Source organism: Periplaneta americana, chromosome 14, assembly GCF_040183065.1.
Source record: "Periplaneta americana isolate PAMFEO1 chromosome 14, P.americana_PAMFEO1_priV1, whole genome shotgun sequence".
NCBI classification, from domain to species: domain Eukaryota; kingdom Metazoa; phylum Arthropoda; class Insecta; order Blattodea; family Blattidae; genus Periplaneta; species Periplaneta americana.
The window spans coordinates 7,662,349-7,687,495 of record NC_091130.1 but is presented as its reverse complement, the minus strand read 5'-3'; the positions used below and the strand labels follow the sequence as shown (position 1 = coordinate 7,687,495).

The window sequence follows — 25,147 nt, the reverse complement described above, 5'->3', positions numbered from 1 at the left end:
ATAATAATAATAATAATAATAATAATAATAATAATAATAATAATAATAATAATAAATTTATTTGCACTGCAAGTGGGCAAGCACCCGGTGGCAGTGGTATACACAATATAAACAATACACAATAAAATGATAAGCAATACACAATACAATTTTATACACAATACAATAAGAATACACAATATAATTTAACACAATAATAATAAAACATAAATAAAATACCTAATTTTACATTACAACCTACATAATTATGTATAGGCCCTACATAAGTTTCAATAGTCTTTCACTTTACTCTCATCTCACTCACTGTAGTGGCACTATGACGCATTTCACTGACACTTTAGCACACATTTCACTGACACTATGGAACACATTTCATTGACGCTATAAATAATAATAATAATAATAATAATAATAATAATAATAATAATAATAATAATAATCACTTATTTTTATATGTATATCGATTATCAGGCAGTATATCTCACTTGACGATATGCGTCAGAAGAACAATTGAGGCGTTCAGAAGTCAACATGATTAACTTCTTTTCCAAAGATTTTGAGATATTCAAGGTTAAAGTTGAATACACATAATTAATTCTGTGATGTAGTCAAGAAGAATACTGCATTCTGTGAGCATTTTACTGAACTATGGAGTTAATCACATTGACCACTGAAAATATGGTCAATTTAATACATTGGCAACTTAGAAACTCTGAAATAACCAAAAGTAGAGTTAATCATGTTGACTTCTGAACGCCTCAATTGTTTGTATGCATCTGAAGTCTGATTAGTGGAATATGTGACTAATCGGCGATGTATGCATTGGAAGGGGAAAGGAACTGCCCCATTATCTCCTGGCCTAGTTGTCTCATGAGTTTTGCCTTATTGGTGTTACTAATGAGGTTCAGACCTGTCTTCGGACAGTTGACTAAACATCATCATCACAATAATAAATTAAAAGCGTACTTATTCACAAATAATTTGTAAGAAAATGTAGAAGGAACAAAATTATCATCCCTGTCCGGAATAAGCAGTGCATGGGCATGGGGATGCTTTTGACAGAGGTGGAGAAATCATCCCTGTCCGCCATATTAGCACTCTTTCCTGGAGATCTGTATGTAAAAGGAACTTTTATGTTCAGTCCAGTCAAGGAAAACAGTATCTGTCGTAACTTAATGACATAAGCAGCACCTGGGCGACGATCTCGGGCCTCTCGTCCCGTCACCGCGGCTGACCTTGCTGCCCGCAGCTTGTAACATCGCCTCCCAGTTCTAAGATTTCGCGAAGACGATGCCACAACAGCTGGCCCGTGTTGCCACATGTGGCATCCCGGTAGGAACTCTCGGCTGCCGCCGGGAGGTGAGCCTAGTAGCCTTGGGTACACGACAACAGCCCTCCCTCATCCCTCTGTCCTACCGCGTGACGCAGAGCCCAAGACGTGACGCTGCGGCGTCACCAGATAAAGCACCACGTCACCAGCGCGGGCCGAGCGGCAACACCGCGCGGAGATAAGCAGCCACTTGTTGCGTGAAGGCGGGCGGGGACTCGAACCCGAGCAGACGTAAGGGGGTCAGTCGGCTTTGTGGTGCGTGGAGTGGCACACGTTATGTGCTAGCAAGATGATGAAGTTCAAATCCTTGTTCCGCAGGCAGGGACCCGCTGCCGGGGGCGGCGGCAAGGGCCTACACCAGAACGGCAAGACGGGGGCCACCCCCCACCAGCAGGTAAGTCCACATATTAAGCCCTTCTGGCTTCAGATTTTGTGATGTCCTACTTATTGTTAAGTTATCTGTCGGGATCCGATTTGGGATACCTGGATGTTGTTAATAGAACAGTCGACGATGGCAGCTTTTTCGATTGTGTTAAGTCAGTGATTAAATGTCAGTATAATGCAAGCACTTAACCTCAAACTGTGGACAGAAATCTGTAGGTGTGGCAGGGATTCTATTGTAAACAAATGGGATGCCAGGTGTAGAAGTCGCTGATGGCATTTGTTAGTCTGGCAGGAAGTTATTGTTCCTCTCTCTCTATTTAAGTTATCCTAAATTATGACACAACTGTTTGTTTGTTCCTAGTTTGAGTACAACACATTATGCTTTTCTTTGCTTCTGTTTGTTGTAACCTACTAAATTTATACTGGAGTTCTTAAGACATTTGAAACAATAACGTTTGAATAGTGGTATGCATATTTAAAGTTTAATTAATAAATAAATTAATTGTGCATTGCATTTGTTTTTATTGTAACGCGTTTATTTATTTAGTATATTTTTATCGTTATATTCCTATTAGTTTTGGAATATATGTATAAAGATCTATCTAACTTAACGACATTGTTCAGTATGTATTAGTAAAGACAAGATATACCTCACTTACCTGAGATTCTAGTAATTCTAAACCACTTCATTTTTATATATATATATTTTTTGTAAGGCCTTGGAAATACAATCTGGCCGTTATGCCATGCATAACCTCCTCTTGTATGTCTGTTTTTGTTCATGTTAAAACATCTAATCTCTGTAGAGTTCACGTTTGTGAAGTTTTAATTAACTCTCTTCAGTTTAACTCAAAATTTCAGTTTATATACAATTAGGATTTGCTAAATTTGTTATAGAAACAACTTTCCTATGTTAATATGAATCTGTGTTGGTTATTAATTGACTAGTTGCGATTTGATTTGTAGCCATCTAAAGTAAATAACCAATACAGTTTCACATTAACACAGGGAAGTTGTTTCTATGACAGGTTTACCAAATCTTAAGTGATAAAATGTGTAATGATGATGTATATTAATGTACAATATTTTTCCTTGGGGTTTTAAGATATTTAAACGTTAATTTCTCAAGTTAATGTTGTTTATTGTAAGAAGAACAAATTTCATCAGTGAAAAAGGAGGCATAGTGGAAAGTTGCCTGTGTTTTTATACCGTGTGTTATTACTAATATTGCTAACTTGTAAAATTTAATCAAGTAATATAAAATCAGTGAAAATATTCCATGACTTATGCAGTAACAAAATGTTAAGAAAGGCACTGACATATTTGTTAAAATAAGAAGCATTTACCCAAAAAGTTGCTCTCTAAGAGAATATTTAATCACGCTACTGTTTGAACATAGTCTCCTGCAAGATTTTGCTTTTTAATGTTGGAGGAGACAGAATGCCACCTCATTTCATAATGTTAAGCAGATCCTTTTTTTAAGTATTGCTGAATAGAAGTATTTAATTGTAAACAGAGCTAGAATATCGTGAGACAATTGTAAACTTTAAAATTTTTTGTTATGTCTTTGACATAGCTCCTCCACTGTCATTTAAATCTCCTATTTTATACCAGAGAACACATTGTGTGTGCGTGCAAGGGTAGGGATATTTTTTTTTTAATTTGAGCCCCCTAAGGTAGGCTTAACTTTAGGTCGTGTCATTATTATTATTGATATTGGTCCACATTATTATTATTATTATTATTATTATTATTATTATTATTATTATTACCTCTAGACAGTAGCCTAGAATAGCCTAGTGATAAATTCCTCTCCCTCCCCTAGTGATAAAGTATTTTATATACGTGTCGATGGTGTTTTGTAAGAAGGGCGTTATCAACAATTTGAAGAATTAAAAAAAATAGTGAAAATATTGACATAAAGTAAATAACACATTTTATGAAATGATGGATCTTAAACAGTTTTTTTAGGTCTCCTAATTTTGTTGATAGCGCCCTTTTTACAAAATACCATTGATATGTACGGTATACATGCACATAAGTTAAGACGCACTATTTTTTTTTCTCAAAATAGGCCTTACAAATGGTGTGCGACTTACACAATAACAATACGATAATAATTAATAAATAATAATAATAATAATTCTTTATTTATACTGGCAGAGTTAAGGCCATAGGGCCTTCTCTTACACTCTACCAGGTCACAAAGTATACAAGCAGTTAAAATTTAACAAAAAGTTAAAGAACAGAATACTAACATATTACAAAAAAAAATAATAGCATAATAAAATCGACACTAAACAACATGAAAATAATACCATAATAGGAAAAAAAAGAAAGAAAGTAAAATACATTGGAATATAGTGAAAGCAACTCATTTAGTACAAATAGTTAATATGGAAAAACGTAAGGAAGAATATATCAAAATGGAATGTAATAAAATAGTAATAAAAAAGAAAAGGAATACAAAAATTAAATAAAATTCACGATAAAAAGGCTATGATAATAAATTCATCGACTGTTAAAGAAAACAAAAAGGGGAAAGGAAGGAAAAAGAAATATATAGCCTATATTTTTACAAAACTATGGCAGAGAAAAGGGCTTATAACTGAAAGGAATCTAATTCAAAAAGTGCAATTTTAATTTATTTTTGAAACTAGACAATGTCCGACAGTCTCTGACATGTGCATTCCCTTGAATTTGTAGACTTTTGAAATATCAGTGAGTTATTATTGTTATTGTTGTTATTATTATTATTATTATTATTATTATTATTATTAGTATTATTATTATTATTATTATTATTATTATTATTTTAATTTTTCCCAGGAAAAGTGCTTTATTTTTTTTTTGGGTGCGTCTTAAATAAAGTTTTATGCACCAACAAATACGGTAATACAGATTATTAAAAAGTGTTGGAGATGAAAAGAAAATTATGTACGAGATACAATATTTTGTAACCCCTTTTACACATCAGGCATTCAGGTAAAATTCGCTTAAGATGAAATTCTCAACTTGCTGTGGCTTTAGGAAGCGAATATTGAAAACTACATCTGAAAGGGCAGAAAATACAGTCTTCGTGGCGTTGTATTGTTAAGATTTGTCCTCTACTATGGATTGTATTGTATTGTATTTATTAACATTCCATGGTATTCATACATGCTTACAGCTAGAATATGGAACAAGTCAAAAAACTTAATACTATTATAAAATCTTAATTTATAGTCACAGTCTAGATGAAATATATACAGACGAGGTTTACAATATAGTCTACTAGTACAACACAAAGTTTTAGTATCAATTTCATGAAGCGTTATTGAATGTCATGAATTCACCTACAGAATAGAAGGCGTGAGAAATTAGGTACTTCTTTAATTTGGCCCTAAATAATCTTATGTTTTGAGTTTCATTTTTTATATCGATAGGGGGCTATTAAAAATTTTTACTGCCTTTTTGATAGCATGATAGACTTGCTGATGGAGTATGAAAGTCATTTTTTGATGTGTATTTATGCTATGAACTGTTGAATTAGTTACAAAGTTTTCACGATTGCATACGAGGAAGATCATTAATGAAAAGATATACTGACAAGCCATGGGCATTATTTGTAGTTTTTTGAAAATAGTCCTACACGATTCCCTAGATTTGGCACCTACTATTATTCTAATTACTCTTTTTTGTAATAGGAATATATTGTTACTATCTGTGGAATTTCCCCAGAATATTATTCCAAAACTCGTTACCGAGTGGATATGAAGCATGGCCCCAACGAAAATGTGATGAAAGTAGAATATAGCAAGTGAGATGAGGTTTATGCACTGAACAGCAGGCTGTACTAAGTGAGACTGTAGTAGGAATGAAGACATCTTAGATGAGCTTGATGTGATGCCCATATTAGAGTGTACATTCATCATTATCAAAATAACTGGCGTCAGCATGTTCAGATACAGAATCTCTAGGGCAATTTTTGACTATCGACCAAATGGGAGAAGATCATTGGACACCATATGAACAGATGGGTGGAAATTTTTTTGTAGAGCGTGAACAATTTTTACAGAAGTATAAAATAACAGAAAGACGTAAAAGATGATGGTGATGGTATACATAATAACAATATGACTACGAAGAAGATGATTGTATATAACATTGCTGAGATAATAAAAGACTAATATACAAGTTTCTACAACGACTGCTACAAACCACAGTTCGATACACTCACTCTAAAAGTGTTCTGCAGTCCAAGCGATTTACATGTTTATAACCAGACATAGTTCCAGAGTGCAGGCTGTTCCTTGCAACATAAGTGAATCACCACACTGAACACGAAAAACCACACAACTCTCACATTAGCACCAAGTTGCACTTAATGCATGAGTAATGTGTTATTTTTAAACAGGTTGGGATTTTTCTCTTGTACAAGTCTCAAGATTATATATTACTTTTCCAGGAAATATGTTTAATGAAATCTGGATGAAGCAGAGCAAGAAAATACTTGCGAACTTTAACTTGTGAACAGGAAGATAAAATACTTTCTTTTTTTTTTAACAATCTCGAGTATCTGCCAGATTTGAAGTGTGATGTTTGCTGTGTTAACTGGAAAGTATCCTCCACTTCTTCGGTGTCCCATGATGACCTGGATGGTAAAGAAGAAGAATAAGAAGGTGGCATTAAAATAGGACATGGAAAACAAGTAAAATTATACAAAATAAACTGCAAACATTTCTTAATGGATGTTTACGAAGAATCTTAAAAATTAGATGGCCTGATATAATCACAAACTCAGAACTATGGAAGATAACAAATCAGAAAGAAATCACAATAGAAATCAAAAGACGAAAGTGGAATTGGATAGGGCACACAATCAGGAAAGAAGATGGAGCAGTAGAAAGAATGGCTTTGGATTGGAACCCCCCAGGGTAGTAGAACAAGAGAAAGGCCAAAAAATACATGGAAGAGAACAGTTTTGGAGGAAATTGCTAGGGAGGGGAAAACATAGAGCGAAGTGAAGAAGTTGGCTACAAATAGGGTCCGATGGAGGCACTTTGTGAATGCCCTATGCTCCTCATGAGGAGATACAGGAGTTTGATTGATTGATTGATTGATTAAAATAGGAGTACTTTAGGAAAGTCTGTCTCAACAAACATTTTTGTTTTCTATAAATTCTTTCTGTTGATGTGTTTATACCGAAAGATATGCAAAATAAAGTGAAAACCTTGATTAATTATTAAAATTTATATCTTGGTTACACACTTGGTATTTTATCTTACTTAATGACTAGTTTTGGCTTGATATCTGCCATCTTCAGATTTTTAGTAAGGTTCTGTGCTTGCACTAGAAATCTGAAGATGGCAGATATTGAGTTGATTAACACAGGAAAGTTATTTCATAACAAATTCACCAAATGATTAGTAATTGAAATTATTTGTAATGTTCAAGAATGTCTTATTATTAGGGACCGGATTTTTATTTAATGTCAGGGTGCGAAATATGTACATATTTATGTAAGAAAAATAAGCTGAATATGTACCAAAATATGTAAAATCATGAAAATATTTAATGTCAATATCTGCGCTGGTTTGTATTGTTAAACCTAGATATTTGTAGTCTGGTACAATTTTTAATTTTCTGTTCTTCATGACGATTTCTACTGTTTCTGGTGCTCTTCCGCCGTTTCTGATTATCATCATTTCTGTCTTGTCCACATTTATATCAAATTTGTTTCTATTGCACCATTTTACCATGATGTTTATTGTTTCTTGTAACTTCGTAAGGTCTTTAGACCCTACTACTATGTCGTCCGCTTATGCGTATGAGATTATTCTCTTCTTGATTTTTACAATACAAAGTAGTTGTATGAGGAAGGTTACCTTTTGTTCACTCATATTTACAGTGGGTGGTAAGGGGTGAGTGCCTCTTTTACTTCCTGGAACTAAGATGTTATGTTATTTCGCCCCGAAATATATCCTTTTTCGGGTAGGTAAAAAGGCTTTTTAAATCTGTAAATTAAAATATGATCATTTGTAAACTTCCCCAGCAGAAATTTTCTTTTTCCTTTTAATGAAGTAAAAATGATTAAAACCCCTAAATATTTAGACTTATGTAATACCAAGCCATAATATGTAATGTGGGGTAAATATTTAAAAATATGTAGTATCAAATTTTAACATTAATGGTAATTACAAGATTCGCAAAGATTTGTTATTTATATAAGGTTAGGTTGAAAGGAATATAATATGTAATTACATAAAAATCAGCTCCCTACTTATTATAGTTAACATATCAGTGGTGTAATAGTTTAAGAGCTCCTATTTCCTGATTCCAATAGTGCTTATAAATTTCGTGAACCTAGATATCCCTAAAATGTGTAGGTTTGCAAAGTTTTCTCATTTCCAGAAAAGATTATGTTTATTGTCTTATTTTATGTAGTATTCATTGGTTCTGCCTTGTTAAAGACTTTGAAATGTAATGCCAGTTTAAGGAGTTACTGTTAATTAAATATATCACTTCGGAATATGTATGATAAGAACTTTCTTGTGTTATATTTTAACGTATCTTGTTAACATGTTTCTACCTATTTTGAGTCATCTTCAGAATTGGTTGTTGTTGGTCTTGGCGCTTCTTGTTTCCTGTGAGGGTGTGTTCGTAGTGTAGAGTCAAAGAGTGTATGTGTTTTGAAATTGAGTTGTGTGTTGAGAATTTCGTTGGGGTGTGTTTTCATGTGTCTGTATATTTCATATTGTTCTAGTGTGTTGAGTTTCTGGCTTTTTGGCAACGATATTCTCAACACACAACTCAATTTCAAAACACATACACTCTTTAACTCTACACTACGAACGCACCCTCACAGGAAACAAGAGGCGCCAAGACCAACAACGACCAGTTCTGAAGATGACCCAAAATAAGTCGAAACATGTTAACAAGATACGTTAAAATATAACACAAGAAAGTTCTTATCATACATATTCCGAAGTGATACAGCGTTAAAAGTTGTGTAATCAAGATGTATAAATATATCACTTTTCTTAGGATTACTCTTCCCATAAAACCTGTACCACTGCTCGTTGAAACCTCCTACTTGAACTAGGAGATATATTATAATGCATCCATCTAAAATTTCAAACAGAAAAAAGTCAGGTTAACATTAAAACAAACAAAACAGCAATTTCAGCACACATAAGAAACCATTCTAACAAACTGTATACACTGTAGTTCGAGGTAATGTGTTGAAGACATCGAGCTATCAGCACAAAATGAAGTCGGAAGTTTGTACTAAGTAAGAATTTTTCCTTCTGATGATTCAGAAAAATGACGCTGTTGTGCACATCAGACCCTAAATTACAGTGGGTGGAGTGGAAAGAAAAAATGTTTGAATCAAAGATTCTGTGGTATGAAGAATGGGTAAATAATTCTGCCTTAATTCATATCATAGTTTAAGTTTTCGTTGTCTGTGGGTGGAGTCGAAAGGAATCTTTGCCCAAGCTGTGGTCCCCTGCTTGTGTACACAGTGCTATCTCTTCCCAGTTTGCTGGTGATATGACTGCCTTGTTGCAGCACAGGGTGGGGTTTCTTGCTTAATGCTCCCTTGTTTCTGGTCTAGACGTGTGATCTACAGTAGAGAACTGATGAAATACGCAGCAGGTTTATGTGGCTTGTGGCCTTATTGTCTAAGGAACTGATGAAATGAACTAAATATCTTAACACCTGGTTGAGTTTATGTCTCATTTCTCTCACGGAGAAATTTAATGAAATTTGTTTTCTAATCCATATATATAATTTGAACTGGTAATGAAATTTACGGGAAAACGGCTGGACGGATTTTAATAAATGACCCCTCATTTTGAAGCTTGGAACTCAAGGTTTTTCGGAAAAATAGTAATTTTCAGTGTAATGTCAATTTTTAAACATAATTTTCCTATTTTCCAAAATCCATCTGTCGCCAGTTTTGAGAACTAGCTAATAGCATTCACGGCTGACTTGGTATTCCCTTCGCTTTTTTGTAAAGGAGAAGTGAAGCGAGCATCAAGTCAGCCATGTGGCATTTCAGAATAAAACAGATCACATACTACAGTAAACAATATTACACGAAGGCCATGATCTGCAAGAATGCTGACATATTTAGAGCTCAAATTAAATTGGTTATTAAAAACTTAACTTACTAAAAATAATTTACAGGTTCGATTCTGTGGTGTGTAATTTTCTGGGTATTGGATATTAAAAACTACAAAACTTGAGGTGGTTTGATGACATTATTACCATTAGAAATGAAATATTATTGTAGGTAATGCCATGATGTGACTATTTTTCGTTAATTATACATATTAATGCTATATTGATGATATGAAAGTGAAACGTTTTGGGGTTATATAAGTAGATGTAGAGAATACTTAAATTAGATTTTGATTTCTATATTTTACTGAGTGGCAGCTATATAGTATATATATAGTATATGTTACTGAAAGCTATAAAACTTACGTAAGATAATAATATTACTAAAAATCAAATATTTTTATGATTATTAATCAAGTATTCATATATTTAATGGCGGCGTGGTGTAGATATTTATATGCGTGGTTCTCTTCAGTATTGGCTCGAGAGAGAGTATTTTTCATTGTTATGGAAGCAAATAACTTTCAGAATGTCTGGTATTCTTCATTGAAAATAAATCTGAAAAATGTTTATTTGAACGTCTAATGAACTTAGTTTGCAGCATTTGCTGCACAAGCCACTAGTATTATTGAATAGAAACAGAAGACTGGCAAATTAAATGGAGAATACAAGCGAGTGAAAACAAATCAGTTCATGTTACTTTCGGAACCAGAACTGAAAACTGTCCTCCTGTAACATTGTACAACAAAAAACTTCCTGAAGCAGACGATGTTAAATATTTAGGTATGCATTTAGATCGCTGCTTAACATGGCGTAAACATATTCAAACTAAACGTAAAGAATTAAATTTTAAAACATAAAAAATCTATTGATTATTGAGACCTAACTCAAAACTGTCATTAGAAAATAAACTTCTTGTTTACAAAGTCATACTAAAACCAATCTGGACATACGGCATCCAACTGTGGGGAACTGTTAGCAACTCAAACATTGAAATACTGCAGAGGTATCAGTCCAAAACTTTACAGCATGATTCATTGTCACTGCACCATCGTATGTACGTAAAGATGTCATTCATCGTGACCTGAACATTTCAACTGTGAAAGAAGAAATCTCTAAGTTCAGCAAAACATACCTGCACCGACTATATCAACATCCAAATCATCATTCATTAAATTTGCTGGATAATAGTCAAACAATAAGAAGACTTAAAAGAACCAATGCTCTTGACCTTCCATTCATTTTTACTACAACTATTTAAAACATTGTTATTTTTCTTTTGGAGTGTTGTCATGGGATTACATCTCCACTCATGTCATATTCTTTTATAATATTTACTTATTGTGTATTGTAGACAGATTGTAAATGTGGCATAATTATATAAAAAATATATATTATTACATACTGTAACATCCTATTTCTCATTCCTTATTTAGTTACTGTAAGAGCATATAGGAAGACCAGGAGATTATAATGGGGATATTAAGTAAAGAAGTCCGTACTAGGGAACGGATTTCTAGTTCTGTACCTATTTTATTTGCTATGTCCTAGATCAGGGGTGGAAAACTCGTAGAGGAGAAGATGGAAATATGGGCTACCATTTTGTTTTCCTCATAATAATGGAAAATGGTGTGGCATATAGCTTGGAAATCTTTATTGGTATAGAAAGTAATTATTCAGATATAATTTTTACAGTCTTAAAGGTCAATAGTTGCAAGAAATACGAACTGGTCAGCTATAGGTAGTGGGATCTAAATATGAGCTACCACAAAATTTTGAAAATAAAATTCTAAAAAACAAAGAAACATAAGTAGGAAAACCATGCCACATGAATGGCAATATTCTATAACAAATAATGCAAATCATGATAGCAAAGTACACGACGTGCCAACGTGCTGCTAATATGGGCTACCTATCCCATATTTGACATAGCGGTAACCCGTATTAGCAAATCGACTCATGAAGGTTTCTAAGATTATGTATGGCAATAGTTGTTCTGAATAAATATTACTCTTATGTCATGTGATAGAGCTATTCTTAATCAGTGCAACATATCAAGTGTGATTTCTAAACACGAAATATATTTCTTTCAATAAAATTGAAACTACATACCTGCAAAAACTTTGAAATTGATGAAAAACACAAACAACACACCACATCCACACCACAAAGGCAACTGGTTTGTCTCTTTGTGCACGCAGACTGATGGACACGAGATGTACTTTTAGACCTTTTTCGCTAGGTAACAACACCATATATAGTAAAAAAAAAACGAGGCAGCCCATATTATCACACCTAGCCCACATTTCCACCTTCTCCTCTATTGTAAACAGAGCAGTCAGCCTGAGTATCTATGTACAACAGCAACTGTAGTGGGAGAAGCTAAGCTCTCTGAGAGTGGCTATGTGAATGGCAAATTAACAGAAATGTTAAAAGTATTTTTTTCCTATGTTTCATAACCGTCCCTGGAAATTATGAAAAAAATTAACTACTAAAAACTATGAATTTGGAACCATAAAAAAAATTTAAGGTAATAGCATTATGAAATATCGTTTGCTGTGCACCTACTTGATTTAGTTACTTTCTTATTCCAGAATAATAGCATTAAATAATTTAGTTTTCTTAGGAATATGGTTATGACAACAACTTCCATATGTGTTAAAATGAAAACTAAGCTGTAAATTACCTGGTTGACTAGTTTCGACTTCGTATCAGCCATCTTCAGAACTAGTTGTTAATATAACCATAGTCCTAAGTGATACAAAGACTTAAAGGTGTGTAATCAAGTTGTATAAATAATTTAGAGCTCTAGTGTCTTGAAACATATTCAGATGATTAATGTTACAATGTAAATGGACATTCCTAACCTATCAGTACTCTCTTCTAGCCTACCTGATATCCTTCACTTTTTATTCTTTCTGTTTCTGTTCATCTTTTCTTCTTTTCATGCTCAAATTGTTTTTTTTTTCTTTTCATTCATTCATTTCAAGATGTGAAAATACATAGGATAAACCTAATTTTGCAATGTTTATGTATACAATAATATTAATTATTTAATACATAATAATTGCAAATATATATTTATAAATTTATAAGTTGTTTTAATTTCATAAATATAACAATAGATATTCAATGAATGTACCCATATGAAATTGGCAATAAATGGAGACGAAGACAAATGTAATGATATAAAAATAAAAAATATAAAAATATTATAGCATGAAATTTTGCCGGAATGTGATTTCTTTGCACTAAGAAATAACGATTTATTTAATTTTTATTGAAAACTTTTTGATTAGAAGACAGAACTAACAAGATTGAAACTTAAAAATTATTTATAAAAATAAGATCTACTTTCTGATTTGCTTTTTTGACTGAAGTTGTTAGTTTCCTTGTTTTGAATGTATCAAAACTGATCTGTTGCAGTCATTAATTTGAGAATTGATACTAACAGAATTTTTAGCCTGAGGCTGTCTGTATTCACACATACATTGGATCATTTTTCTTATTGTTAGGCCTATTATAATATGTTCATTACATGCACATGTTTTCATTGATTATTTACAACGCTGTTGAAACTGCACGGCTATCGGAATTGGTAATAGAAATGAGTCTGACATTCTCTTAGAGGCATTAGACCCCCCCCTCCCCCTGTGTACAGTCACAGAGGATGAATCCCTCTTGCGAATCCTAGATCACGTCAGTTATGCTTCATATTATATCCTATATATTGAATACACTGTATAAAACTTAAATTCTTAACCTTTTACGTATTTGTATAGTAGGAATTTGTTCCAAACTATAAAATTGACAAATTCATTGGTTGGGTCCATATGCAATGCTAGTTAGTAATAGTTGCATGTGATGATTAAAAACTTCAGGATATCATATCGGACTAAATTCGAATATAAAGGTTAGAACAATTGGAAACTTTAAGCATGATAACAGTAATGATAAGATAAGCGTGTGAGACTTACTACACTTTAATATTATGTTCGTCATAAACCTTTTAATCTTGTGGAAACACCTGAAATTCACTCACAGTGCAGTACTTGGAAAATGAAAACAATGTTCTTACATGTTAGTAAAAAACTACAGTATTAGCTGGTTTTTTAGGGGGGGGGGGGATGCTGTATGGAATAGTGAAAGTTGAGAAAAGGCTTGCAAATTGTTTATCCAACAAATATCACTGGCAGAGTTGTGGTTCATTTGATAGTATATTCGTACTACAAAGAAGAGTATTTTGAATAATAATAGGTGAAAAATCTAGGGAATCGTGTAGGACTATTTAAAAAAAAAACTACAAATAATGCCCATGGCTTGTCAGTATATTTTTTCATTAATAATCTTCCTCATATAAGTAAATCCCGAAAAGACAAAAGTATATGATTATGTCTCGTGACCAGAATATTGTACGAAATGGAAATATAAAAATTAGAAATTTATCCTTCGAAATTCAAATATCTTGGAGCAACAGTAACAAATATAAATGACACTCGGGAGGAAATTAAACGCAGAATAAATATGGGAAATGCGTGTTATTATTCAGTTGAGAAGCTCTTATCATCCAGTCTGCTGTCCAAAAATCTGAAAGTTAGAATTTATAAAACAGTTATATTACCGGTTCTTCTGTATGGTTGTGAAATTTGGACTCTCACTCTGAGAGAGGAACATAGGTTAAGGGTGTTTGAGAATAAGATGCTTAGGAAAATATTTGGGGCTAAGCGGGATGAAGTTACAGGAGAATGGAGAAAGTTACACAACACAGAACTGAACGCATTGTATTCTTCACCTAACATAATTAGGAACTTAAAATCCAGACGTTTGAGATGGGCAGGGCATGTAGCACGTATGGGCGAATCCAGAAATGCATATAGAGTGTTAGTTGGGAGACCGGAGGGAAAAAGACCTTTAGGGAGGCCGAGACATAGATGGGAGGATAATATTAAAATGGATTTGAGGGAGGTGGGATATGATGATAGAGACTGGATTAATCTTGCACAGGATAGGGACCGATGGCGGGCTTATGTGAGGGCGGCAATGAACCTTCGGGTTCCTTAAAAGCCATTTGTAAGTAAGTAATCTTCCTCGTGTGTAATCGTGAAAACTTTGTAACTAATTCAACAGTTCACAGCATAAATACACGTCAAAAAATGACTTTCATACTCCATCGGCAAGTCTATCGTGCTATCAAAAAGTAGTGCGTTATATGTCAGTAAAATTTTTTAATAGCCTTCCTATGGATATAAAAAAAAGAAACTCAAAACATAAGATTATTTAGGGCCAAATTAAAGAAGTACCTAATTTCTCACGCCTTCTATTCTGTAAGTGGATTCATGACATTCAACAACACTTCATGAATATTTCTATGTTCTATTAAATATTGATACTAAAACTTTGTGTTGTACTACTGTAGTAGACTACATTGTAAAACTCTTCTGTATATATTTCAACTAGACTGTGACTATAATTAAGACTTTATAGTACTATTAAGATTTTTTTTTTAATTTGACATGTTCCATATTCTAGTTAGGAAGCAATGTACGAGTGCCGTGGAATGTAAATAAACACAATACAGTACAGTAGTAATGGAGAGTTTTCTTATTTTAAGGACGTGAAAATTTATAATTGAAAGAATAGGTGTTACTACTGAATAACATGGGTCACGTATTCCCTTTAACAGCAGTGGAAGATCCCGGTTGGGGCAAGTTACCTGGTTGAGGTTTTTTCCGGGGTTTTCCCTCAACTCAATACGAGCAAATGCTGGGTAACTTTCGGTGCTGGACCCCGGACTCATTTCACTGGCATTATCACCTTCATTTCATTCAGACGCTAAATAACCTAGATGTTGATACGGCGTTGTAAAATAGCCCAATAAAAAAAAAGCAGTGGAAGAATGTAGTATTCAGTAGTATTTATTTATTTAACCTGGTAGAGATAAGGCCATCAGGCCTTCTCTGCCCCTCTACCAGGGGATTACAACTATAACATGAACAATAAGATTACAATTAATATTAAATTTACAATTACAATTACAATAAAAATTAAAGTACGACAAGATTACCTGTTTAATGAAAGCTAGACAATTTATCATAGAAGTTAAGAACAAAGAATATTTTTGTATTTACTGAATTACAAATTAAACCTAGAATAACAAAATTCTCTAGTGATGAAATTACCATATATTGAGATATTTTGTGATAGATTAAGAGAACTATTTACAAGGAACCATGTCTGAACGAGTCTCAATTACTGACCAAGTGCCTAGTAATGTTTTAATAGCCTGAAATTATTTCTACCCGAGTATGTGTCTACCCATTAGTGTGAATCAGGTTTGGTCGTGTTGCTAGCTTTCGAGTTATCCATGCTGCTGAAGTGATGTAATGTCTTCACCACCACTTTGTTCCTTAATGTAGGTTTTTTTTGGTAATTGTTTTTTTTTATGAAATGCTGACTGCACACTTACTTCCTCAAACAGCTTTGCGTCATTCATAGTTAAGAATATGTTCGGTTTAACCCAGAAGTTTGTGGAGCAGAACAGCTGTTGCATTATACCACCTGCCAGATGACTGCAAGCCTTGCAGCTACCCAGACAAATTGTGCTCTTTGTGCGTCTTCATTTTATAGATCTCGTCTAGATTGAGGCCTTCGTTCATTTTCTCTTTCCTTTTCTTATTTTATCATCTTTCCATTTTTCTTTCATCCTTTATTTTTCTCTTTTCTATGTTTCTTACCTTCTCCCCTCTCTTCCTTCTTTCCCCATTTTCTGTTTTTTTTTTTTCGTTTTTCCCCTTCATTTTTCTCTTTCTTCATGCCCCTTCTCTTATTTCCTCGTGTTTTCTCTCCCCCTTTCCTATTTTTCTCTTCTTTCTGCTTTTATTTAATTTCATAGTCTATACTAATAATAAATCTGTAGCCGAAATTTTTCTGGTAATTTTCGATTTTCCAAAAATAATTGGTCCTAACATATATAATTAACCGCCCTGAAACGGACAATCTCTTTTTTGAAATATTTGTTTGTATGTATGTATGTCTGTCTGTCTGTCTGTCTGTATGTATGTTTGTTACCTTTTCACGCGATAATGGCTGAAGCGATTTATATGAAAATTGGAATAGAAATTAAGTTCGTTGTAACTTAGAATTTAGGCTATATGACATTCAAAATATTTTATTTAAAAGGGGATTTATAAGGGGGCTTGAATTAAATAAATCGAAATATCCCCCTTTAATGCTATTAATTTTCATGAAAAATATTACATAACAAAAGTTTCTTTACAAATAATTTCCGATAAGTTTTATTCTAAGCAAAATTTTGATAGGGCTGATATTTAATGAGATAAATGAGTTTCAAAATTACAATAACAACGCCATCTAAGGCAGTGTAATGAAATAAAAAACAAATGACTTCGTCTATAAGGGGCCTTGGACAACAACAATCGAAAGCTATGAAACATAGCCTACAGAGAATGTTTCTGTGTTTGTATGAAGTAATATCGGATGCTAAATTAACCGATTTGTATAATTAATTACTAATTCACCATTGGAAAGTTTAGTTTCTTTAGATGGACAGTAACTTCTGAGTGAATCGAGGACAGGTAAGATTAAAATAGCTTCTTATGCACAGAAAACTTGATAGGCTATTCTGTACATTAGTTTCCTGTATTTCCTGAAATAATTTTTATGACCAAATGAGTGTCTCTGGATCAAAATGATCGCATTTTAATTTTTTTAATACAATTTAAATTAAGTAACATAATAAACGATTTATCCTTATATCAAACACGAATGTTCCCTGGATCAAATGTCCTATTTTAATTATGTAATTACTTTATATTTATTTCTAACGGGTGCAGCGGAGCGCACGGGTACGGCTAGTGAAGAATAAAGCAATACAGGTCATGTGCTTACATAAATGTATCTTTAGTAGTTTCCTTGAAGTGTGTTGTCCAGTTTATCTTGTCTCAGTGTTGTACAGATAGTTCTGTATCATATTTCTATTTCGTATTTGAAAATTGCCATTCATAAAAACTTAACGGTATGCATTACCAACGGAATGTTATACAAGAATACGAAAACTGATCTCCATTGCAAATCACAACATGACACATGAGGAAAACATTTTTTTGAGGCTTGAGTTTCAGTTACATGAGCGATAATCAGCACTTGCAAACTCAGGAATCCAGTAGAACAATTTTATCTTCAGTTAAAGGTATTAATATATTGTATTCCGTAGTTCACTGTCAGCCTCGTTGCATAATGTTAAAGATACGATGCGATATAATAATGATTGATGGGTGTAGAGCGATGTTACAGAATTGGGTTTAGAACTTTACACTCACCTTGAAGGAAATCTGAAGGAAGGAACAAAATGTCGAGACAATGCAAACCTCAAGGATCTAAACGTCTGCTTCCTGGCATTGTAACATGCTGCTGCCAAAAGGATGAAAAACAAACATTATGCAGTATATAATTAAAGAGCAAAGTGTATCCCTTCACGCTTTTATCTTTCTTGTATTACATTACCGTAGCTTTAATGTGGTTTCTGTCAGTTAATATAATTAAAAACTCTATTTGAAATATTCTGGATTTTGAATTCCAGCAGATGAAGTTTAATATTGTCCTAGATAGTGAACTCATGAATTTAAGTGTGATTTGTTCATATTTTTATCTATTTCATTTGTAATAGCATTCTTTCAATGAGTGAGGCATCCATAAAACACGAAGAAAAAAGTGACTATATTATGTGTCTGTTTCAAGGCCCAGTGTTTACTATTTCATATAACTGAAGTAGGAAAGTAATCTTAAAAAAGGACGATGAAATATATTTTATGAAAATTGAGCACGAGTAGTTTTTTTAAATCTATTATAATTTTGTTTATGTCTCGTGACCAGAATATTGTACGAAATGGAAATATAAAAATTGGAGATTTATCCTTCGAAGAGGTGGAAAAATTAAAATATCTTGGAGCAACAGTAACAAATATAAATGACACTCGGGAGGAAATTAAACGCAGAATAAATATGGGAAATGCGTGTTATTATTCTGTTGAGAAGCTCTTATCATCCAGTCTGCTGTCAAAAAATCTGAAAGTTAGAATTTATAAAACAGTTATATTACCGGTTCTTCTGTATGGTTGTGAAACTTGGACTCTCACTCTGAGAGAGGAACATAAGTTAAGGGTGTTTGAGAATAAGGTGCTTAGGAAAATATTTGGGGCTAAGCTGGATGAAGTTACAGGAGAATGGAGAAAGTTACACAACACAGAACTGCACGCATTGTATTCTTCACCTGACATAATTAGGAACATTAAATCCAGACGTTTGAGATGGGCAGGGCATGTAGCACGTATGGGCGAATCCAGAAATGCATATAGAGTGTTAGTTGGGAGACCGGAGGGAAAAAGATCTTTAGGGAGGCCGAGACGTAGATGGGAGGATAATATTAAAATGGATCTGAGGGAGGTGGGGTATGATGATAGAGACTAGATTAATCTTGCACAGGATAGGGACCGATGGCGGGCTTATGTGAGGGCGGCAATGAACCTTCGGGTTCCTTAAAAGCCATTTGTAAGTAAGTAAGTATTATAATTTTGTACTGTAGAGCTGGTTGAGTGGAAGAGAAGGTCTGAAAGCCTTAATTCTGTCAGGTTAAATAATAATAATAATAATAATAATAATAATAATAATAATAATTAGGGCTAGGATTTTGATGACCTATAAATCATGAAAAAATGTCCTAAAAATAATGCATTTATGACCTAAAAATCTTTCAAAAATACCCTAAAAATTGATCTTGCATAATTGCCATAGTAGAAAAAGAGGTTTCATACTACTTAATATTTAGACTAGTAATTAAATTAAATTTTACATATTTTTTTCTAAGTAATACACTTTAATTAATTATTTTATCTGATGTACTTTCCATATATGATCGTTCACCTCCTCGTCGGCATGTGGACGTGAGGTCAGCAGTCAGCTGGTCGATCTTGGCCCTTCATGGGCTGTAGCACCATGGATTTACTTTACTTTTAGTTTCCGTGTAGTCTACCACAAGGCCACTCTTATCTGGAATTAGCAGGTATAGATGAGTCTATATTGAAGGGGTAGTTGGACTGATCCATGATGTGGGGTGTACTACGTTTTAATAGCAATATTTGTGTAGAAAACCGATTAAAATATTATAAAAAATAATGAGTATAAATGGACAAAGTATGTAAAGAAAATATCAAAGGAAATAGACATTATTTTACATTAATAATGGGGATTTATGGCCAAAATCAAATGAAAATGTCTAAAAATGACCGAATAAAACAAAAGATGCTCTTGTAAGTGGAAACAGGCAAAAATGCCCTAACAAATATTTCTTAAAACACACATTTTATCACATAACATATAAATACTAAAGCAGCTATGTTTCTGGCTTACTGGAAAAAAGATGCAATTTCATCAAAATCCTAGCCCTAATAATAATAATAATAGTAATAATAGTTGATATTATTATTATTATTATTATTGTTATTATTATTATTATTATTATAAATCTTGATTACACAACTTTTAACACTTCAGAAGATGACCGAAAATAGGTCGAAACATGTTAACAAGGTACGTTAAAATTTAACACAAGAAAGTTATACATATTCCGATATTATTATTATTATTATTATTATTATTATTATTATTATTATTATTATTATTGCTATTTTTGCTATTATTACCCATATTATTATTATTATTATTGTTATTATTATTATTATTGCTATTATTATTAACCACATTATTATTATTATTATTATTATTATTATTATTATTATTATTATTATTATTATTATTATTATTATTATTGCTGTTAATTTTAAGATTCGTGAGATTGTTATATCTTTCAAATTTTATAGAAGCAAAAGTAATGAGCTTCTACACCTGAATATGTTGTTGTTTATTGTTCTCTAATGGCCGCAGTTTGGGATCATTTAACCCATTTTGCTTCTTGCTTCCCAATAAAGTTTAATATTCCCCTTCAGATATGATTATTTGAAGTGCTACACACGCTTGCATTATAGTGACGTTATGATCTACAGTAACACTTTCACATGATAAATATGGCTGACTAGTAATGTACTACCACAGTCTAGTATATACAGTCATGAAGCTTGAGTTGTTGAGGATACTAGGAACAATAGACTGTACCGGTACTATTTCGCATTGTCTGTGATGAGGCGATAGTAGCGATCCTAGTGGTTAGCAACTATCTATGGATGCATATTCCCTACATATTGAGCTTCGTGACTGTATATACTAGACTTGGTACTACTGAATTTATGAATATATATTTTTTATGTATGTACTGTAATCCAGTGGGTATAATTTTTAAATGAAAGTATCTTATTGCTGTAAAGTATACAGAGTGGATATAATACAAGAGTGCAGATTTTATCAGTTCATTCCTTGGACAGAGTACAACAAAAAATTCTAATACCATACTAGTTCCAAGGTAATTTTTTTTCTCAGAAAAAATAATTTTTCCGTAAATGTTAACACTGTTCTACTCGATAAGCAATACCTGTATGATTCTGATTTTTACTTTTATCATTGGAGAAACTGAAAAGGAATGATTTATCCTTTTTTGAAGTTTTTTTAAAATAAAATAGACGTTTTCTTGCTATCATTAGAGAAACTGAAAAGGAATGATTTATCCTTTTTTGAAGTTTTTTAAAATAAAATAGACGTTTTCTTGCTAATTAAGTAAAACACATGTAGTTATTTCCTGCCATTGAAAAGTCTGGCAACCCTACTGCAGTGATTATGGGACGGAATGCTGCTATTCAGACCTGGTGAGCTGGTGATATACTGTTGCCAAACTTAACTTTCTAATTAATCATGCACTTAATTATAAAACACATAAGTTTATTTATTTACGTTAAGGGGACACTCAACTTAAAAATTGCAGAAAAAGTGTCATAGAAATTAAAAATTAAATTTCTACACTAATTTACGTGACAGAACTAAATCAATACGCAGAATTCTTCCCCTATTCATTGAGAAGTCACAGTCAAATGCACAAAGCCAAAAAAATAAGAAATAATTAAAAGTGATATTTCAATTAATGATTGATTAAAAATTGAAATATTTTTAATTTGAAAAGTATTGGATATAATGAGCTGAGATTTTGCATGTTACTTTCCATGTGTATATTAAACGTTTTCTCCAAATTTGAAAAAGATTGGTGAAATAGGAAAAAAGTTCCAAAATATAGTTGAGTGTCCCCTTAATGTATTGTATTGCCCTTTTCAATCTGCAGAGTTGTAGGCCTAACACTTTCATCATGTATTTCATTACCAACTCTTGATTATTATGCGCTGCAATAAAAAAAGGAGATTAGACGGGCAGTTCATTTTTAACATTTATATTACTACTGGCATTAAACGTTGAACTGTTGTTGACAGCAACTGCGTGGGGCCGGTTCTGTCAGCAGCCTGGACAGCAAACACCACAAGGTGCATCCTTCACTGTCATCATCGAGTAAGGCAACGGGTGGTGGCATGGTGGAACTAGAGGTGGTGCAGCAAGAACTGGAGCACATCACGCGGGAGAAGCTCGCTCTGGAAGCCAAAGTGACGGAGCTCACCACATACCAGAGCGAGGTCATGGCTCTTCGCAGCGAAGTACAAAAATTGCAGGTATGGCGCTGTTACTACTCCTTTAAAAGTCGCGAAGGCAATACCATCTCTGTTCTTGAAATACTTGGGCTCAAACTTAAAAGTAGCAAATTTTGTCTAAATCTGGTTATAGTACAGTAAATCGTTCTGAAGAACTGTTTAGTTACTTAAACCAAAACCATAAATGGCTTAATAGACAACCCTGATCTTCTACAGCTAATTAGTTTCAATATTGGTAAATCAAATTTGAGAAAGCGATCTCTCTTTTATTTACAGACAACAAAAACACTGTCTCGAAAAATGTCTCCACTTTTATTAATGCTTCGAACTTACAATCGTCTATCAAATAAACAGGATTTAGATTTTTCGTTATCATACAATTTGTACAAGAAAAAGTTATATACAGCATTAGCCTACTTGAAACACATGTTCTGTGTTGGTGAGTTTTTTGAATAAATGAATTGAGCCTATTGGGCCTGCTGTGTATTGAATTTATTAACATGGTGTTGTATTTGCTCTGCAATTTGCCAATTATAGCTACGCCTACATTTTGTATTTTTGGCTGTGATGTCTGTACTTGGCTCTTTTTGATTTGTTTTTATTTGGTATTTTTCATTTATATCTGTATCTGTGTCTTTTATTTAGTTGGTATCTATTTGTTTTTTTTTTTTCTTCTCTTTTCCATTTTTAATTTGTAATTACACTTGTATCTGTTTTACCTCTTTTTTCGTGTTATATATACCAATTCTATGTTTTTTTTTATCTGTACTGTCTATTGTAATTGAGGCTTTGCCCTGTTATGAACATAAATAGATAAATAAATAAACAACTACTTGAATTTGTTAATATTAAACTATGTTAATGTTTTACCTTAACTGACTAGTTTCGATATGGTGTGCATCATCCTCTGAATTCTAGTGAGGTCCCGTGCTATCTTCTGGGTTTCTCTTATTGTCTTGGTGGGATGTGTTCATGATTGGTAGTGTTGTATCTAAAAGGTTGTATGTTCTGAACTTCAATTGAATGTTGAGAATGTATTGTGGTTGTTTTTTTTGTGTATCTATATATGTCATATTCTTCTAGAGCAGCCATTTTAAACTGATGTCGTGAGAAAATGAAAATAGTAAAAGTTGTACTAAAAACTGAAAAAATGAAAGTGTAAATAGTGAGTCACGAGAGCGAACGCAGCACCACAAGTCAACATTCAGTAAACATATTCCCTCCTAAAACTCTAAAAAGAATCCCCCCACCCAGTTGGGAACCTTGGTTTAGATTATGTGCGTGAGCTGCTGGATTTTAAATTACACCTGCTGGATTAAATGTATGCCACATGTTGAAAAACATTGAAAACACTGTTTTAAAGGGTCGAGTTTCTATCTTTTTGGTTATGTGTAGGATTTGCATGTCAGTTTCTATATTGCTGTAATTATGGTTGGAGTTTGTGATGTGTTCTGCATAGCTTGAATTCTTGTGTGATTTAGTTATGGTTGTAATATGTTCCTTGTATCGCATTTCAAAAGATCTTATGTAGAAGTTGTTACAATTGTTGCATGTCAGTTTGTATACTCCTGTTAGGTTGTATTTGTTTGTCTGTCTTGTGTGTGTGTGTGTTTTTGTAGTGTGTTTCATGCTTTTTATGCAATGCATTTTAATTTCTTGAAAGACGCTACGGTCTTGTAGGGGTATGTGTTTTTATTTCCATATGTTAGTGTAATATATTTCGGAATATGTATGATAAGACTTTCCTGTGTTAAACTTCAACGTACCTCGTTTACATGTTTCGACCTATTTACGGGTCATCTTCAGAACTGGTCGTTGTTGGTCTTGGCGCCTCTTGTTCTGTTTCCTGTGAGGGTGCATTCGTGCGGTATAGTGTAGAGTCAAAGAGTGTATGTGTTCTGAAATTGAGTTGTGTGTTGAGAATTTCGTTGGGGTGTGTTTTCGTGTGTCTGTATATTTCATATTGTTCTAGTGTGTTTAGTTTCTGGCTTTTTGGTTAGATGTGCAGTATTTCCAGTCTGTGTTGATGTCTCTGTGGGTGTGGTTAGCATTTGTGATGTGTTCTGCATATGTGGAGGTGTTTTGTAATTTTGTTATGGCTGTGATGTGTTCTTTGTAACGTGTTTGAAACGATCTGCCTGTCTGTCCTATGTAAAAGTTGTTGCAGGTGTTATATTTGAGTTTGTATACGCCTATGTGGTTGTATTTGTTTGTTTGTGTTGTTTGTGTGTTGAGATGTTTTTGTAGAGTGTTATTTGTTCTGTATGCGTTGTTGTAATTTAATTTCTTGAATGAGGTTGCAATTTTGTGTGTGTAATATATTTGTAATATATTTATTATATTCATGCATTTGTGTTGTGTTTAGTCTTTTGTTATGACGTTCCCTGTTAAGATTGTATCCATTCTCTTATGCTGTGTTCTTTATTATACTCTTGTTGGTTGATACGTTGATTAGTCTGTGCAAATCTCCCTGTGTCCCAGTTCTTTTATTGTCTGACCTTTCATTGAGGTTTTGCTAAATTTCTGAAGTAGCTTCAGTCCCTTCTAATTATGTCTTAATAGAATTAGGTATCTTTTTAGGTGGTAAATTCTTGCTTAAAATGTGTTTACTTATAAAGGACACACCTTTTAATTTTGAATTACATATTCATTCAAATCGTATACAGAAAGA

The 25,147-nt window shown here is 33.0% G+C and overlaps 1 protein-coding gene across 9 annotated transcripts in view; it reads left to right on the top strand.

Annotated features, from left to right (window-relative positions):
* Window positions 1–25,147, top strand: part of LOC138713098 (cytospin-A-like) — a 406,047-nt gene that overhangs the window by 324,160 nt on the left and 56,740 nt on the right. For 8 of the 9 annotated variants that reach the window (XM_069844871.1, XM_069844870.1, XM_069844867.1 and 5 more), the window contains exons 4-5: window positions 1,649–1,724; window positions 22,264–22,497. In XM_069844871.1, coding sequence (XP_069700972.1) covers window positions 1,649–1,724; window positions 22,264–22,497 — 310 coding nt within the window. Of the gene's footprint in view, window positions 1–1,419; window positions 1,562–1,648; window positions 1,725–22,263; window positions 22,498–25,147 lie in introns of those variants that run through there. The other variant, XM_069844872.1, reaches the window with a different exon arrangement.